We start from the raw sequence: 20,267 nt of genomic DNA on the forward strand, positions 1-20,267 counted from the left end.
CTTTTCTCTCTCAACTACTAGCTCTCCAGACATTTGACTGCCTGCTCTGTTTGGGATGTTCTGTTCTTCCACAAGCTAAAAGGTTTCAGACTCCTTGAGGTCACGTGGCAGAAAAGGCTCTGAAATTAGGCAAACTGGGTTGAAATTTTGGCTGTACTACCTTCCACTGTGCGACATGCCCAAATCCCTGGAGTCTTCTCTGCCTCGGTTTTCTCATCTCACAGTTGGGAAATGAATAGTATCTACCTTATTGGGATTGATGTGAAGAGTAAATAAATGCATATCAGCTCCCAGAACCCCATAAATAAAATCTCTTATTCAGATAGCCGGATTGATTGAAGATGATAACATATGTTTTCTTTAATTTACAAGGACATAGACATTCAAATGGGCCTTATGCTCTGCAAGGCAATTGCCTTAAGAATATCTCTAAGCAGTATTTTTCCCCTAAAAGTCTCTTTGCTTAACACATTCCTTGAACTTTTCTTTTGAAGTTGTCTCCAGCATGAATATCTTTATTGACAAACTTCCTTCCTTTGGGGATGCATGATGACCATAATGGTAGATCAGGGCCAAGTGCGGTATTAAGAGGGGTATTCTCTTAGTTAAGTGAGGGGGCAACTGTAAAGTCCTAATCTGGTCCCGATACATGTGTCCAGCTCTATCAGCTGCCACAACTCCTCACCCAAGGCACTCTGAATTCCTCAAACCTCACCATTTCCTGAACAAGCAAGGCCTTCCTGCTCCCAGGGCTCTGTACCAGCTATTCCTCCTGAATAAAATGGCACAACCTTCCCTCTCTGATCCATCCAGAAGTATCCTGCTTAAAAATGTCATGCTCCAGCCCACATTCAACCCTTTTGGGAAGCTTCTCCTCTACCAATGAGGCAGAACAGCACAGCGGTTAAGTAAAAAGATGTGAGAGCCCAAGAATAGGGCTCAACAGAAGCAGCAAAGTGGTGATGTGCATGGCCCATGGAGCCAAGTGGCCTGGGTCTGAATCCTACCTCTACAAAGTGGTCACAAGCTCTATGATCTTAGATGAGCTACTTTACTTCCCTATGAATCAGTTTCCTCCACAGTGAAATAGGATAAACAGTGGTAGCTACTTCAAAGGACTGTTTTGGAGATTAGCTAAGCACCTAGAATAGTTCCCAGCAAATATTTGTCTAATAAAGTCCTAGATCTATCATATCTGAGCTAGGTGACCCTGAATGGGCTATTTAACCATTTTGTATCTAAGTGTCTTGACTTTCAAATGAGGATAAGAAAAATAATTTCAATTTCATAGGAGTTTTGAGGATTAAATAAAATAATGTATGTAACTTGCCTAGTGCATTATCATATATAGAGCTTTGCATAGGGCAAGATTTCAACAAAATGGTAGGTTAAAAAAAAAGCTGGTTGTTTTTCTGAACTCCATAATGCTTTATTCGTATCTCTATTATATCAAGTTATATTACAATAGCCTAGACTGGGAACTCCTTTGGAGGACAGGAGCTCTGTCATTATTCTTTGGATAAAGGGAAAAACTAATTCAGCTGGCAATTAGGTTGCAAAAAGGGAACTGAAAGTTGAAACAGAAACCACAACTTGCAAAACCGTATTATCACTCATAAAATAGAAAAACTGTACAAACCCATGACATGCAACACAAACTATCTTCAGACCCTTAACACCAACTCATCAGACCCATGGTAATCTGAATAAGACCACTGGCAAACAAATTAACCTAACAACTCCACATAAAGTCATGTGTCCTAAAGATAAGACCACTGATTATTCTCAAAACTTTCTAGCTTGCAAATTCTGAACAATTCCTGACAAGACCATCCTGACTATTTTTGGTCCTACTAACTCTATAGGTATTCTTTCGTAACCGCCACCTGTTGAAATGTTGAACTCTTCATGGTATACGCCCTCCCTTACCAGCAGCCAACTAGTAAACTTGAGTTTGAAGAGAAAGAAAGGAAAGGAGAGGAAGAAAGGAAAGCAAAAAAGAAAGAAAAACACTGTCTATTGTATATAAGATACTTGGAATAAAACAGTGAATGGTAAAAAAGCTTTTGCCTTTAAGGAACATAATCTTTTAATGTGGTAGACAACCATTAACGATACAGGGTGATATAATTAAAATAGGAATAAACATTGTGAACATTCAGCCCAGTCAGAAAAGGTATCCCAGAAGCAGTGATTTTTAAGATAAATCCTAAAGTGTGATTAGGAGCTACATACAGAATAGGGTTGGGCATGGTAAATGTTCTAAGCAGCAGGGGCTCATTGTGCACAGGACAGAATAAGGGGCAGTGTGTTTTGGAATAGATGGACTAAACAACAGCTAGGAATAGATCAAGGATTTTATAGACCCAATGTGTCAAAAATATTATAATGTTTTGCCATTTGAAATGCAAAATAAAAATAATGCTAATGATAAATACATGCAGGAAATTCCTTCTGTCTGGTTTTTCTTATCATGTTCGGTTTAATACTTTAAAAGAAATCCCTTGGGGGCGCCTGGGTGGCTTAGTCGGTTAAGCGTCTGACTTTCACTTAGGTCATGATCTCGCGGTTCGTGGGTTCGAGCCCCGCGTCGGGCTCTGTGCTGACTGCCAGCTCAGAGCCTGGAGCCTATTTCAGAGTCTGTGTCTCCCTCTCTCTCTGACCCTCCCCTGCTCACGCTGTCGCTCTCTCTCTCTCTCTCCTAGAAATAAATAAAAATATTTAAAAAAAAAAAAAAAAAGAAATCCCTTGGATGCTGGGGTGGCTCAGTTGGTTGAGCATCTGACTCTTGATTTCAGCCCAAGTCATGATCATCGGTTCGTGGGTTGGAGCCCTGCATCAGGCTCTGTGCTGACAGTGCGGAGCCTGCTTGAGATTTTGTCTCTCCCTCTCTCTCTTTGCTCCTCTCCTGTGCTTGCTCACTTGTGCTCTCTCTCTCAAAATAAACATTAAAAGAAAGAAAAGAAATCCCAAATTCTCTAAAAAATATATTCATGTTCCTGTTTTGATGTTTTTTTTTCAGCATATACCAGTTCATTTATTGCAGAATGCAGTATTGTTTATGTTTATTTGGGGAACTACAAATACTTTGGTAAGGCAGCACTGTAGAGTGTGAAAGGTGAGTGAAAAGTGAGATGAAGCTGGAGATCTAGACAGAGACCAATTAATGAAAGATTTAGTAAAACGTGGTTAAAGATGTGGTCTTTGTTGTTTAGTGATCTGAGTTCAAGCTCTACCATGCTTGAGCACTAACTGAATATATTTAGGCAACTCAAGACTTTAATTTCATCAGTTATAAAATGGAAATGCTCAATTGTGAGGATTAACATTCTCTCTCCCTTTCCCTCTCTTTCTCTCCCTCTGATTCTCTCTCTCCCTCTCTCTCTATATATATACGTATAGCACTTAACGTAGTGTTTAATACCACAAAACACGCTAAATTCCAATTAGGTATTATTATGAATACATTTGTACTTCAGCCTGGTAAATGAGGAGTCAATAAAACATTTTAAATAGTGACATGAGTAGCATGGACCTTTATGGATTTCTTTGGCTGCAGTGTATAGCTTAGGTTGAATGCCAATGGGTAGATTCTAAGTGTACTTATGAGGAAGACTCAATAAACACTAATGATTGATTGGATGGAGGGTGAAGAGATATACACATACATGCATGTATAGGTACATTACATATTCATACACACATATGCACGCATTTACAAATTCCCTTGTACAAACTGCTATAGATGATGACAGGTATAAATCTCAGTATCCAGGAAGGAACAATGTGAACAAATACAGCCAACCGTCAAGGAAATAATATGATGTTTACACTGTCAAAATAATTTGAAATGGAGTAAAATGAGAGGATGGAGTATCAATGAAATAAGATTGATCATGAGTTGACTATTGTTGAAATTGGATGATAATAAAGATTATACTCTTTTCTGCTTCTGTATATGTTTAAATTTTTCCAAAATAAAAAGCATTAAAAAAATCTGTTGGGGCAGGGACCTTGCTTGTCTTGTTGATATCTATATTTCCAGGACCTAGAAAACTTCATAGAAGATAGTAGTCTCTCGATATTTATTTGTTGAATGAATGAACACTGGATAATAATTTCTATAACCTCAGTGAGAGTCTGACAGCTTGGGCTGAGAGCCAAGACTCCTGGGGTTCCCTTTATCTTTCATGCTACATATAACATTCCATTAGCTATTGTAAAGATGAATACCTCAAAAAAAAAAAAAAAACAATCCAAAGAGAAAGCAAAGCAGATTGACAGACTTCACTTTGGAATTCCATAAAGAAGTAGGTATTTTTAGATGCTTATATGCATATGATCCCCAGAAAGCTTCCGTGGGGACTCTACGATATCATTTCATTTCATTGCTTTTTGTCCAACAAATATTTACTATGGAGATGTGTCTGTCCAAGCCAAGAATCAGAAGAAAATTGTATATACTCTATTGCCCCTTCCCTTCTCATTCTCCACCTGAAATGAGGGGAGGAACAAAGTCTTTTGGAGAAAGTTCACCTAGACACTTAGTTCTTGTTTCCATAGTGGACCTAGGACAAAATGTTGTATTATAAAAGTAATGATGTAGAACCTTAATTAGGGCTTTTGAAATTCAAGCCCACTTTTATTGAAGGCCAGTACCTGAGTAGAGGAAAACGACCAATGATCCTGAAACAACAGACATCAGCCACAATTAAATACCCACATGGGACACTCTAAAGTTTTAAAGCAGCACTGTCCAACAGAGAGCCACTAGCAACGTGGCTATTGGGCACTTGTGATGTGGCTTGAAATATGTGGTAAGGGTAGAGTATACACGAGATAGCAAAGACTTAGTAAACAAAAGAAGTTAAATATCAATAAATTTTATATTAATCACATATTGAAGTGACAGTATTTGAGATACTATAGGTAAAATAATATATATTAAAATTAATTTCGCCATTCTTTTAACTTTAAAAAATATGGCAACAGGAAATGTAAAATTACAGGTGTAGCTCCTATTATTTTTTATTGGATAATGCTTTTCCAAGATGGAAGATCTTTTCCTCTTCATATTAAAAAGAATTTTTTTTAATGTTTATTCATTTTTGAGAGAGAGACAGACAAAGTGCAAGCAGGGAGAGGAGGAGAGAGAGGGAGACACAGAATCTGAAGCAGGCTTCAGGCTCTGAGATGTTAGCACATAGCCCAGGGCAGGGCTTGAACTCACAAGCTGTGAGCTCATGACCTGAGCTGAAGTCAGATGCTCAACCAACTGAGCCACTCAGGCATACCTGTTTTTTGTTTTTTTTTTTAAGTGGAGAGAGGAGGTAGAGAAAAAGAATTATAAACAGAGTAAAGAACCTGAGCAATGGTAAGAAGGTGAGAGGAAACAATATATGTTAAAACTCAAGGAATTTCGACGCGGGGCTCTAACCCACGAATCACAACATCATGACCTGAGCTGAAGTTGGACGCTTAACCAACTGAGCCACCCAGGGTTCCTCCTCTTCTTATAAAGAATTCAGTGTATTAATAGCACAACTTCTAGTCCTCTTACTCTGTACTGTTATGCTAGGCTTTAGATCCCTTCCATTAAAGTACTGCTATAGGAAGTCATTATAATCAATTATGGATATAAATGGAGTGGCCACTGAAGAATTGGTGATTGTCCTTCAAATTCTTTTATTGCAATCGGAAGTACCTTGATCTTATTAAGGGGGAAATGATAGTATGTCCTCTGATCACAGTTTACACTATTAGCAACTGCTGAAGGGTTTCCTCTTGAATTACCTAAAGACATATTTCACAACAGCAAAGCATTATTTCGATTTCCAAGTTATTGGCTTCTAGTCTCAGATGAGAAAACTATATTCCCTTTATTAACATGATCTTGATTCTACTTCTAAGGAAATAAAAATACTAGAATCATGTTAAAAGCGATTTGCCTCCTTTTTGTTTTTATTTAAAAACTCCGAAGTTTGAAAGGGCAACCCTCTTACGCTGTTGGTGGGAATGCAAACCATACATCCACTCTGGAAAACAGTGTGGAGGTTCCTCAAAAAATTAAAAATAGAACTACCCTATGACCTACCAATAGCACTACTGGGAATTTATCCATAGGATACAGGAGTGCTGATTTGTAGGGGCACATGTACCCCAGTGTTTATAGCAGCGCTTTCAACAATAGTCAAATTCTGTAAAGAGCCTAAATGTCCATCAACTGATGAGTGGATAAAGATGTGGTTTATATATACAATATAATACTACTTGGCAATGAGAAAGAATGAAATCCTGCCATTTGCAGCAATGTGGATGGAACTGAAGGGTATTATGCTAAGTGAAATAAGTCAGTCAAAGACAGATATCATATGTTTTCACTCATTATGTGGAACTTGAGAAACTTAACAGAAGACCATGGGGGAAGTGAAGGGAAAAAACTAGTTACAAACAGAGAGGGAGGCAAACCATAAGAAACTCTTAAATACAGGGAACAAACTGAAGGTTGATGGTGGGGGATGGGAGAGAGGGGAAAATGGGTGATGGGCATTGAGGAGGGCACTTGTTGGGATGAGCACTGAGTGTTGTATGTAAGCGATGAATCATGGAAATCCTTCCCCAAACCCAAAAGCACACTGTATACACTGTATGTTAGCCAATTTGGCAATAAATTATATAAAAAAAATAAGATAAATTTTAAAAAGCTCCAAAATTTAATTAAGCTTTCTTTTATAAGAGGTGTATGTGTATGTTCAATGTTTTCAATTCATGCTGCCACACTGAAAACTTCTCAATGGCTGCACATCATATTTTAAATGAAATCTTGTTCAAAAATCTTATTTACCTAATTTGGTAAATGGCCCTTATTTACCTAATTTGATTTACAGCTATGGTTCCTCCTCACTCAACATACTTTCACCTCTCTGGCCTTTAAGATCCTAGCCCTTCCTTACCTCGGGAACATACCACAAGCTAACATGTAGGCCTGGAATGTTCTTGTCTCTCTTTTGTTTCACATGGCTAACTTGTACTCATTATTCACTTTTCTTAACTATTTAAATAACATATCCTTAGAGAAGCAATGTTAGAGCATTTCCAGTCTAAATTGTTCAAATGGTTCATATTTCCCTCCTTATAAATACCTAATATAACTTGTAATTATAAATGTTTTCCCATATGATTATTTGTTAGAAGTCTGCCTTCTTTATTTTTTTTTTTATGTTTTATTTATTTCTAGGAGAGAGAGAGACAGCATGAGCAGGGGAGGGTCAGAGAGAGAGGGAGTCACAGACTCTGAAACAGGCTCCAGTCTCTGAGCTGGCAGTCAGCAAACGGCCCGACGCGGGGCTCGAACCCACGAACCGCGAGATCATGACCTAAGCGAAAGTCGGACGCTTAACCAACTAAGCCACCCAGGCACCCCCAAATCTCTTCTTAATTTTTTTTTAAAATGTTTTATTTATTTCTAGGAGAGAGAGAGAGAGGGACAGCGTGAGCAGGGGAGGGTCAGAGAGAGAGGGAGTCACAGACTGAAACAGGCTCCAGGCTCTGAGCTGGCAGTCAGCACAGGCCTGACACGGGGCCCGAACCCACGAACCACGAGATCATGACCTAAGCGAAAGTCGGACGCTTAGCCGACTAAGCCACCCAGGCGCCCCATATGCCTTCTTTTTTAACCTGTAAGCTCCTTAGGGCAGATACATTGTCTTTTTTATCCACCATGATATTCTCAGCAAGTAGAGGTGTGATATTGCCACTACTGTGGTACAGTGATAAGGTATTCTCAGCAAGTAGAGCAGACCTTCAGGAAATATTTGTTGAACATTGCCATTAGAAAGGCCCAGTAGAGTACAAGGGTTGAAACACAGGAGATAAGGAAGTAACTGATCAAAGTACTCTAGGAGGCCACAAGACATTACATTCAGAGCATTAGATGGAGGATAAAGTATATGTACACTAAAAAGTAAAATGACAATTACTAATTCACTGAGGGCCAGAGCAAGTCAAAGCTTGTTAGAATGTATGTTTTGGGAGAGACTGTATTAAATTGAATTGGATAGGGATGGTTTCAAAGAAGTAATTGGGCCAGAAAGTATGGTTAGATTTTGTTATTAACTATGACTTTTCTTAATTTCTGAAAACAGAATTAATCAGATGACTTCAGTTGTATCATAAGTTGGGCTCTCTGGGAAGATGTTGAGATGCAGTTAGAAGTACAAAAGGTTTACTGCAGAGAAGCACTTGTGAAAGAGAGAGGAAGCAGGGCTGGGCAGGGCAGCCATGTGACTGCCATGCAGGTCTGACAAAGCTGCTGTCTTCCTAACATTAAATAGGTCTTTTTTTTTTTTTAATTAAAAAAAATTTTTTTTAATGTTTTATTTATTTCTAGGAGAGAGAGAGAGACAGCGTGAGCAGGGGAGGGTCAGAGAGAGAGGGAGATACAGACTCTGAAACAGGCTCCAGGCTCTGAGCTGGCAGTCAGCAAACAGCCCAACACGGGGCTTGAACCCACAAACCGCGAGATCATGACCCAAGCGAAAGTCGGACGCTTAACCGACTAAGCCACCCAGGCGCCCCAAGTAGGTCTTTATACTAGGCTTAACTCAGTCTTTGGCTGACGATGGGCACGCGGGAAGGGGCTTCCCTGAGAATACTGTAACTTCAGCTTGAAATCTGAGGTGAACCCAGAGTTAACAGCCAGAGGCTATTAGCTAAGTACATGCCTTCAGTTGGGCAGTGAGTCCTTTCTCAAGGGAGAGCTGAAGTGTACCTAGGACTGCCATACATTCTAGGATGCCAATTCAACCCAAATTAATCTATAAATTCAATAAAGGATTTTTTGACAAACTCAATAATCTTGTTCTAGAAAGTATTTGGAAAAACAAAGGTTTGTGTTTAGCTAAGTAAAATTTGAGGGAAAAAAGAGAAAAAAGGAGGAATTTGCTCTGTTAAATATTAAGATAGCCTATAAGATGAAGGTAAATAAAAACAACATGGTACTGGTGTTGTCATAGACAAAGAGACCAATTGAGTTCAGAACCAGAGACGTATATAAATAGAAATATAATAAAAGTGGCATCAAAAATCAATGAGGAAGGGATAGACTATTGTGTATAATTAGAGAAAAATTGGCTTGCCATCTGGAGAAAAATAAGCTAGATCCCCACCTTACACCAAATAAAGGAATATATTCCAGAGAGAATAATGATCTAAATGTGACTCTCTGGAGAGTAATGAACTATAAAGGAAATAGAAAATGTACGATATTTTTGTGAAGTCAAAATGCAGGCTGAGTCTTTAAACAAGAGCCCAAAGGCTCCATTGAGAGTAGTATGATTATATCCATCAGCTGGGAGAGAGAACTGGAAGAATCTAAGGAAGAATTACATATACTATACAGAATATTCCTAGGATAAGGGCAGCTAAGTAAACCACAAGGAGATATAAGTCTGTTAGGAAACGTCATTATGATTGGCTGTCCAAAATATTTCTCTCCGCCTCTACCTCCTTCCTATTTAAAATTAAGCACATATCCTTTAATAGACATTTTTGAGTTCCAGACACTATGCTAAGTATAGGAAATACAAAGATGAATACGCTTGAGCTCTAGTCCTTAAAAAGTTCATGATCTAGTCAGGGAGACAGAGCAGAAAACTAAGTAAGATGTTTGAACTCCTATCCTACAGGTAGAAACCAAGAGGCATTTACCTTTGCCCTAGGACATCAGTGAGAAGACGGTTTTTGAACAATGAGGAAAGTCTTTCCAGGCAAAAGGAGCATCACTGACAAAGTCACAGGGCTTTGGAAGAGCATGGTTTATTGGAACATGTTAAGTAGGTAACCTAATAAGGAACATTCTGAAATGCTTGTTATTGAATTCAGAAAGTATTTTATGGAGATTCAGTCTTCTCTCAGCAGTACTGATAATCACAACAGCTCATGATCACTTTTGACTGGCAAAGCCAAAGATGAAGTACTGAAGTGATAAGGGGTGAGAAAGAGAAGCATGATGCAAAGCACTGATGGGGAAATGTGGAGTAGTACAACTGCATAATGGACTTAGAGGAGGAAGAGGTTGCTGTCAGCTTCACTGGTCAGCGAAGATTTCATGGAAGTGGCAGAGCTTCACTTAATCACTCAAAAAAGTGAGAACTGACTGTATATATCAGGGGCTGTGCTTGAAGCAGGAACTTCAAGACTATAGTTACTAAGGGACAGATAATCAGATACTTGCAAACAATAAAGCAATGAGTGCAATGACAGAGGCAAGCTGGAGCAGAGGGCCACTTATGGAACGGTTCGTAATGAAGTTGCAAACATTGTTCCGGTCAGCCTGTGACAAACCTATTACACAGGTTAAGCAGTTAGGATTTACTTTTCCCATAGCAATATTAAATTAAAAAATCAATTTTATTGTGGTAAAGTATGCATAAAATTTACCATTTTAATCCTTTTTAAATGTACAATTCAATCACATTCAGTACATTCACACTGTTGTGCAACAGTGAACTATCAACACTGTTCATCTCCAGAACTTTTTCCACATCCCAAACTGAATCCCTTCACTCATTCTAGAATAACTGCCTGTCCTCCCCTGCCCTCCTAGCATTGGCAGCTACCATTCTACTTTCAGTCTCTGGGAGTTTGGTTACTCTAAGTACCTCATGAGTGGAATCATACAATATTTGTTCTTTTGTTTCTGGCTTCTTTTTTTTTTTTTATTTCTAGGAGAGAGAGAGACAGCGTGAGCAGGGGAGGGTCAGAGAGAGGGAGTCACAGAGCGAAACAGGCTCCAGGCTCTGAGCTGGCTGTCAGCACAGAGCCCGACGCGGGGCTCGAACCCACAAACCGTGAGATCATGACCTAAGCGAAAGTCAGACGCTTAACCGACTAAGCCACCCAGGCGCCCCCGTTTCTGGCTTATTTCACTTAGCGAAGTCACTTTAATCAACACTCTGGTTATTCAGTGGCTGAATTCTAATTTCATTCTACTCTACATGCTATATTTTACAACAAATGTCTCCCTTTCTTGATAATCTTTCCCACTTGTTGCTCAAGGACACTTCAGTTTAGCAAATTATAAACTCAGAGTTCTTAAGGGCAATTTAGTCTACCACTGTCTGTCATTAAAGAGATTTTCATCTCTTACTCTGTGTCTTTATACTGCGAATTATTTTCATTTCACTATAGTTTTACAGGCACTAGACCTTCTGCAAAATCCCACCTAGTCTCTTTTTAAAAAAAAAAAAAAAATTATTTTGGGGCGCCTGGGTGGCTTAGTCGGTTAAGCGTCCGACTTTCGCTTGGGTCATGATCTCGCGGTTCGTGGGTTCGAGCCCCGCGTCGGGCTCTGTGCTGACTGCCAGCTCAGAGCCTGGAGCCTGTTTCAGTCTGTGACTCCCTCTCTCTCTGACCCTCCCCTGCTCACGCTGTCTCTCTCTCTCTCCTAGAAATAAATAAAACATTAAAAAAAATTATTTTGAGAGAGACAAAAAGTGCGCGCGAGCAGGGAAGGGGCAGACACACAGACACACCTACACAGACCCCACCCCCCACCCTCCCACACCTGAACTCAAACCTGGAGATCATGACCTAAGCCAAAATCGAAGGCTCAATAGACTGAGCCACCCAGGCGCACCACCCCCACCCTCGCCTTCACCTAGCACCTTAATGACAGTGAATAATAGCAAATAGAACAACTCAGGCAGCAAACTTCCTGGGAAGGGAAGTTAATTTAGGCTGCTGATATGGAGGCTCTCTCTTTTGATACTATTTATTTTCCTTATCTGTGGCTGAATCGGCTGTACGCGAAGGGAATTAAAAACACACTGTTCTTATCTTTAGCTGGGAAAGTCTGAAGTTACAGATGCTTGAAAACGGTTTGAGAACTGACAGGGTTATCTCACCTTTGTTTAGGGGCATCCCTAAATCATTACGGCTCTACCATCAAGTTGAGTATTTTTTTTTTTGATGTTTTATTTCTGAGAGAGAGAGAGAGAGAGAGAGAGAGAGAGAGAGGGAGACAGCGTAAGCAGGGGAGGGTCAGAGAGAGAGACACACACACAGAATCCGAAGACAGGCCCCAGGCTCTGAGATAGCTGTCAGCACAGAGCCCGACACGGGGCTCGAACCCACGAACCGAGAGATGATGACCTGAGACGAACTCGGACGCTTCACCGACTGGGCCACCCAGGCGCCCCCAAGTTGAGTACTTTTGGACAAGCCACTAAACCTCTGGAAGTTTCAGAGGGTTAGATTACACCAGCCTGTGCTTCCCAACCTTGTCCACACCACAGCACACACTATACGGTAATGCAGGACACTGAGATAAACGGCGGAGGCAGGACAGCACACCTGGAAACCACTGGCCGCCGTGCGATCTCGCACAGCGTGTAGACGCTCTCAAGGAGCGCTCCAGTCCGCAGGTTCGTTCCAGCTGATGCGCCACGGCCGTGTATACATAGGACGAAGTGGGGCTCCCGCTGTTTCTGAAGTCAGAGACCTCTCCCTCTGTGTATAAAAATAAAGTTTTTATTCGATAAGAGGACCAAAGCGTGAAAAGGAACAAAGGCCTCAAACGACGCAAATACGCAAAATACCGAAGTACCGCACTCGCCCAACGAGCTCTAAGACGAGCTTACGTCTCTTCCCAGCAGGCTCCGGGAACCACCGCGAGACTTCATCAATTCTCGCGAGATTTATCGGCAGCCATCTTCTTGGGGGTGCTGGGAGCCGGGAAGACCCCCCGAATCGTTCCCATTGAGCTGCCCTTCGTCTTCGCTTTCTTCACTTTTGCCTGTTCTGCATTGCCAACACCACCTGGTTGCGAGGCTGAGAGAAAGCCCGATCTAGGCGCGTGTCGACCTCCCGATCCAAGAAGATTTGCTTGGGTGGAGGGAAGGGGGAGGGCCCGGGCAAACCGTTGCTGCTTCAGCCCGGGCCGGGGTCCGGGGACGGGGAGCTCCTGGCGCCCCGTGGATTCGCGGCCTGCGACGGTACCCGCAGAGCTGTTCGCCGATCCGGGCTCGCGGGAACCTGCCACCGGCGCCTCCCACCGCGGCCCACGCGGGTGGCGCGCGGAGGAGGGGGCGGGGGCAGCGGCTGCTGTAGCGGCCGAGACCTGGGCGGGCGGAGGAGTGTGACGGGCCTCGGGGCCGCTGTGGATGGTGTCTAAAATGATCATTGAAAACTTCGAGGCACTCAAGTCCTGGCTCAGCAAGACTCTCGAGCCCATGTGAGTATCCGGGGGCTATCTCCTTGCAGGGATGGAAGTGGGAGATAGGCGGACACCTAGATCTGTGCAGTTTCCCCCAGGTGCTTACGATGGAGGAGGCCAAAGCGGTGAACGGAGGTCCTAGGGTTTTTTGTTTCTCCTTCTTTTCCGTCCTCGCTCCCACGTTTAGGAGAGCCTGAGCCGACCTTTATATTATCACTGAGTTGGTCCTTGAACTGGTATCTTCTTCGCTTGTTTTCCCGTTATATGTAGATCGACTCCAAGCTACACACACATTTGACGAGGGGCCCTCAAATCGGTTTCTTTTCCTTTAGTGAATCCAATCATAACGTCTTGCCCACAAACTAATATACCTTGTTTCTTTAAGTGAAGTGAATGGCCCTTATTAGGGATTAGAAGAGTTGTAGTGCTAGCCACTCACGTTTTAAATAAATGTAGTCCCTGAAAGAAAGGCCACGTTTCCCATGTGCTATCTGGCTCCTCCGCACCTCTTCTAACTGATTGAAGATGGAACAGGTGCTAAGGTACCCAATAAGATTCCCTTTTGTCACCTACACGTTTGTTAGCTTGGCGAGGAGGAACAAAATGTTATCTATCCATATGGAATATTTAGCAGTTTTAAGTGGGTTGCCGTAGATGGAGTGTGAGTGTGTGTGTGTGTTAAGAGTGCCGGAATGTTTTAGATTGGAAAAAATGAGTGTTTTAAGGATTTGTCTTTTAGTACATAGAAAGTACAGGTTGGGCCAGGTGCCTTATCAAAAGTGGTTGATTTACAGTAAACAACTTAAAATGAAATAGGGAAAACTACTCATTTAATAAGTTTATTAAGTGCCCACTGTGTACTGTGGGAGGCTTTGGTGATAGAGCTTTTAAATTCCAAAGTTGACAAGACAATAATAAAGGAATATTAAATAAAATAACTTCAGATAAAAATAGGAATGATGGTTGTAATAATAGGGGATCTTATAAAAGGGTGGTTAGAAGGCTTCTCACAGGAGGTAGCGTTTGAGCAGCATTTAGGAGAAGGAACCATCTGTGTCAGTCTGGAGAAAGACTTTTCCTTGCAGAAGGAACAGCAGGTGCAAAGACCCCATAGCAGATGTGATCACAGTGTGTTCCAGGAAGAGAAGGAAGGAAATGTGGCTGCAAGGAACCTTGTGATGGGGATGGGGAGAAAATGGAGAGACATGAAATTAGAGAAGTTGGCAGGGGCCAAATTATGTAGGATTTTCTAGGCCATGGTCAAGAGCTAGGATTTCATTTATGAGGAGAAGACTTTAGATAATTTAAAGCAGGCAGGGACTGTTTTGGTCTTTTTTGTTTATTTTTGAGAGAGAGAGAGAAAGAGTGTGCGCATGCAAGGAGGGACAGAGAGAGGGAAATGCAGAATATGAAGTAAGCTCCAGGCTCTGAACTGTCAGCACAGAGCCCAACTGGGGGCTTGAACCTACCAACCACCATGAAATCATGACCTGAGCCAAGGTCGGATGCTTAGCCAATTGAGCCACCCGTGCATCCCTGATTTGATGTTGTTTTAATTCTGCCTGCTTTGTGGAGGTTAAGGGGGGCAAGTGTCAAAGTAAGGAGGCTGTTCTGAAGGGCATTGTAGCAGAAATGTAAGTAGTTTGTTTTAGAATGGTAGCGGAAACAACAAAATATGTTTTATAAATGGATATGACAGAACTAGCTGATACGGATTGGATGTGGGAGACAAGGGAAAGGGAAATCAAGAATAATGACTAAGAAGTTAGCAACTGGATAGGTGATGATAGAGTAGGATGGGAGACCACATTGGGGGGAGGAGGAAAGATGATTGGTTTTGATCTCTAAGTATAAGGTGTTAGACATCTAAGTTGGATGTCAAATAGGTTGTTGGGTTATGAGTCTAGAACTCAGGTGAGGACTGGAGAAATTTGGGGTAGTCAGGTAGTATTTGAAAACTATGGAGTTGTGGGAGATTTCCTCATTAAGAATGTGTTGGTAGGGAAGAAAGGAGGGCCCAGGTTTGAGGTAGAAAGTTGAGGTTTATGTTACTAAAGAAGTGAATGACAGAAGAGGTGAGTTGTCAACTTGATGGAATGTTGCAGAATGGACGAAAAGATGAATTTAAAGGTAAGTGGCCCTTTAGTTTGGAAAGGTAGAAGTCATTGGTAACCTTAGCAAAATAGTTTCGTTGAAGTGGGGTGGTCTAGATAGAAGCCTGATTTCAGTAGATGAAGAAGAGACAGTGTGCAACAATGTCGTGTAGTGAGTTTGAGAGGACAAACTCTGGAACCAGAATGGCTGGCTTTGAATATTACGTCTGCCACTTTACCAGCTGTTTAAAATTGGGTAAGTTACTTAACTCAGTGCCTCCCGTTTCCTCATCTGTATGGGGGAAATAACGAGTATATATTAAGATCTTTCCTTGAACACTGCCTGGTTTGTAATTAGCGCTCAATAGGTAGTAGGTGGATAGAAAACTTAAAATGTTTTAAGTTGAAATAGCATTCCTTTTTTAAAAAAACTTTTTAAAAAATATAGTTACATACAATGTTACATTAGCTTTAGGTATACAACTTAGTGACTTAGTATCTCTATATTTTATGTTATAACCTAAAGGTTACTTATAGTTACTTAGTGTATATGCTTGTGATTTTCATTCAGTTTTAATAAAGCATGTGTCAGGTATTGTATAGCCTACTCAGATGCCTGTAGCACTGTAGTCATTACTGGTAGAATAAATAAGGCACTGCTAGCTAGTACAGCTTAAACAGTGGTAGGAATTGGAATTGGTCCTTTCATAACATACTTGCTGTGGTAAAATTGAGCCCTTATCCAAGCTCCTGTCCCTTTAATTGCATTTCAGATGAGTTCTTGGTAACTTTTAAAGCTAATTCCAATTATTTAAGACTTGTGGTTTCTAACCTTGGTTTTGTGAAACTTTTAGATGTTTGTTATCTGAAAGGATTTTTTTTTGTTTTACTTTAAAATTATGATTGTCAAATAGCACCTGTTTGAAGGAGAACATTTGAAGGACCAAGGGTAAGATGTAACTCAGAACTTGTATGGAACTTTCTAGGTACTTGTGCTAGCAAAGTATCTCATGGTTTTGGACTTCCTCTGCATTTTGAATGTTAATTCAGCAAACATTGGGTACTTAATCTACTTTGTGTACCCACCGGTGTGTTAGATATATTAGGGATAGTGGGAAATGAGCTGAAATGACCGTCTTCATATTGTTCACCACTTAGCAGGGAAGACATGTTGAACAAATAATTACACGACCAGCTAGTATTACGAAGTCCAGAGTGCTGTCAAAATATACGTCTGGGAGGTCAGGAAAGGCTTTGCTGATATGGGAACATTTGATCTTAGCTTGCAAGGATGAAGAGCAGTTTACGGGGGCAAAAACAGGGGAATGGAGAACTGTGAAAGCATTGCAGGTTTTGAAAAACAGATTGTATGAAAACGCAAAAATGGAAGAAAAAAAGGGTCCTGGGGGGGTTGAAAAAAACTGGGGGGTTGGGGGGAGCAAAGGGAAGAATAGCAGTGGATAGCTCAGAGAGAGGAGCCAGAACGTTCAGGACTTTGTTGAGTCATGTTAAGGAATTTGGATGTTAATTGAAGGATAGCGGGAATCCAGTAAGGGTTTTAGAATCCGGAGAGTTTTCAGATTGACATAAAACAAACACAAAACTCAGCCTGGTTGCACTGTTTTGGCATGAAATGAAAGTTGGCAAACCTACATTTAATATGATTGTAAGGTCTGTAGATATGTCAGAGTTTTGAGTTTTGTGGGGGTTTTTTTAACATAATTTATTGAAAATGTAGGTGTTAAAATTGGCACCTTAAAATACTTAAGATTGATATTTTTCTCTTAAACATTTGCTTAGTCATCTTGCTAATAATAAAATAAAATTTGATGTTAGTCTTTTCTCTAACATTCATTTCATTTTGCTAATGTGAAGTCCTGGGGGAAAAAAATGAAGGCTTTTTTTTTGTTTGTTTAATTTTTCTGTTTGTTTTCTAAACAGAAAAGATTTTCTGTATTTTAAGACTCTTTACGAGTTTACTCATCATCAAGTATGGTTATTTAATAAAATCATGGACTTTTTTAGCTGGAAGGAAGCCTTAAAATCAAGTCAAAATAAAAAACTGCTTAATTTAAAATTTTTTTTCCAAAAAGTGGAGAGGCAGATAGACTTAACGATGCACCCCAATTTTGTGAGGCTAACAGAATGCCTAGTTTTGTGCTCCTGCTGCTGTGTAGTGCCGTGGAGGTAATGCATAGTGGAAAGAAGCCAAGCTTTGATCCACGTGGACTAGTGTTCACGTCTCAGTCTGCCACTTACTGGGTAATTTAGCAAATGAACTTCCTCCTTTCTTACTGGAATAATGGGGAGAATTATACTTCTTTCCTTCTGTAGTGGAAAGCATTTGAGACACATTTTTACGAGTTTACCCTTTCCAACCTTCCTTACATACTGCTTGATTAAACACAAATAGGTTACATTACTTGCTACTGTTACTATTATCACTGCCACTACCCAACTGTGTTTGCACACATTGTTGAAAGGTTTCGTATTACTTCCAAGTTCTATGAGGTAAGCACTGCTGTTACCTCCATTTTGCAAGTGATGACACTGGGGCACTGAAACAGGAAGTTAAGGTACTTGTCCAGAGTCACACAGCTAGCTATACCATGTTACTGAACAGTAATTTAAACTCCGGCTTTTTTGACTGTAAAGCTATGTTCTTAATTTACTACCAGACAGTGTATTCTTTCCTGCTACTGTATGTACTTTTCACTGTTACATTTTCATAATACTGGCTGCAGTGATAAAGGAATAAAGTTCTAAAGCATCATGGTTACCAGTGCTTTTACAGTGTAAGAAAACTCTTTGGGAGTTTTTGTAGTCTTTCCCTTTCACTCACACTTGTTACTTATACCTTTCTCACCACATTGAAATTACTTTTGTTTCTTTTACAGGAAGAACTGAAAGGTGGTCTTTTCACCCCTGAACTTTATTCCTGTTTCCCTACTTTGATCTTTCTCTTTTTACAGACACTTCTGGACATAGAAAGTCCATATCCTAGACTTTAAGGAAGAATAACTCAGCAACAGTAGCAGCAAAAACAAAATAAAAAATAAAATCATGTTTCTAGTCACTTTCATGCTAGCTTGCTTTTCTTTTTACTAGTAAATCTAGAAATAGTAATCATTATTTTTTCATTCCTTTGCCCCAACTATTTACTTCTTAATACCTTGTCATATAGTTTCTATTTATATTCAGACAAAATTGCTTACCTCAGTGTTACCAATTTATGCTTATTAAATGTAGAGACTTTATATAAATTTTATATTCTTTGTCCTGTATGTGTGACATTAAACAATGTTGATGCTGCCTTTTTAATTTCACATATCTTGAATCTCCCTAATACTTTGCTTCTCTTTATTTACAAATAAACTCTATCCTTTTTAATTCTTTTTCTTGCCTTTTAATTGTATTTTTTCAGGTTCTGTTTCCATGCCTTTTTTCCCTCAACTATTTCAACTCCTATCATCTCATTCACATTCATTTCCATGGATATTTCTATTAAATTTGTGCCAGTGGTTCTTAAAACTGTGTGTGTGTGTGTGTGTGTGTGTGTGTGTGTGTAAGAGTCCAAACGTTTGATTAAAGACTTTCTTAGGATATTTCGTGTGCTGTATACACATTTGCATTGAATTTCAGAGTTTTTCCAAGAGAACTTCTAGTTTTTGCATTACTTTTTCACATATTTACATTTATTTTTAAAAATTTTTTTATATGTTTTATTTATTTCTGAGAGAGAGAGACACACACAGAATCCGAAACCGGCTCCAGGCTCTGAGCTAGCTTTCAGCACACAGCCTGATGTGGGGCTTGAACCCACGAACTGTGAGATCATGACCTGAGCCGAAGTCAGACGCTTAACCGACTGAACCACCCAGGCGCCCCACATATTTACATTTAGACATGAACACTCTTCAGACCTTAACCTCTTATTCCAGTTGCTAACTAAATATCCACCTGGTTCTCCCATCTGAACTTCAAACTACATTTCTGAAAATAAATGTTGTCTGAATTCACTAATTTCCATTTCATTTCCTCAGATTTTCCAGGGTTGGGATTTTATTTTTTGGCTTTTCCTTAATTCATTCCTTTCCCCCGTCAGTTAATTATTAGGCTCTCTCTTTTTTTATATATATATTTTTCAATGTTTATTCATTTAAAAAATTTTTTAATGTTTTATTTCTGAGAGAGAGACAGCATGAACAGGGGAGGGTCAGAGAGAGAGATACAGATCTAAAGCAGGCTCCAGGCTCTGAGCTAGCTGTCAGCACAGAGCCTGACACAGGGCTCTACCCACGAACCATGAGATCATGACCTGAGCTGAAATTGGATGCTTCACCAACTGAGCCACCCAGGTGCCCCCAGTGTTTATTCATTTTTGACAGACAGAGTGCAAGTGGGAGAGGGGCAGAGGAAAAGAGAGAGAGAGAGAGAGAGACAGAATCCGAAGTGGCTCCAGGCTCTGAGCTGTCAGCATTCAGCCCAACGCGGGGCTTGAACTCAGGGACCATGAAACTGTGAGATCATGATCTGAGCTAAAGTCAGCCACTCAGCTCAACTGACTGAACCACCTAGGCGCCCTTTCTCTTTTTTAAAATAATTCTTACTAATGACATTGCTCAGTAGGATGTCTCGCACTCTGTATCTAATCCTTTGGGTTTTTTCTCCCCTCTAGTTCCATCCTTTATGCCCAACCTTGTTTATATTCTTTTGTCTGATCAAAATCTTTAGCACTCCTAAGTAAATGGCATACATTTTGACTTGGCTTTCAAGCATATACAGTAATCTGCTTATCTTTCAAGTTTGTATCTTCCTATTTTTTTTTTGAGAGTCTTAATTTCAGCAAGGTAGAACTTTTCATTGTGATTCTGTATCACATTGTTTATATTGTCCCCTTTTCTGAACTTTTAGAATGTAACTTTCATTGAGTGCTTGTCATACGCTAATCATTGTGT

General features: G+C 40.3%; 1 protein-coding gene across 9 annotated transcripts in view; it reads left to right on the forward strand.

Moving 5' to 3' along the window:
- The first annotated feature begins 12,711 nt into the window (after window positions 1–12,711).
- Window positions 12,712–20,267, forward strand: part of RBM26 (RNA binding motif protein 26) — an 86,251-nt gene continuing 78,695 nt past the window's right edge. For 2 of the 9 annotated variants that reach the window (XM_039255461.1, XM_039255462.1), the window contains exon 1: window positions 12,712–13,234. In XM_039255461.1, coding sequence (XP_039111392.1) covers window positions 13,164–13,234 — 71 coding nt within the window. In that variant the 5' untranslated portion in view covers window positions 12,712–13,163. The remainder of the gene's footprint in view (window positions 13,235–20,267) is intronic. The other 7 variants (XM_039255460.1, XM_039255465.1, XM_039255463.1 and 4 more) reach the window with 6 other exon arrangements.

The sequence above is a fragment of the Hyaena hyaena genome, unplaced genomic scaffold (genome assembly GCF_003009895.1).
Source record: "Hyaena hyaena isolate Hyena2069 unplaced genomic scaffold, ASM300989v1 scaffold_527, whole genome shotgun sequence".
NCBI classification, from domain to species: domain Eukaryota; kingdom Metazoa; phylum Chordata; class Mammalia; order Carnivora; family Hyaenidae; genus Hyaena; species Hyaena hyaena.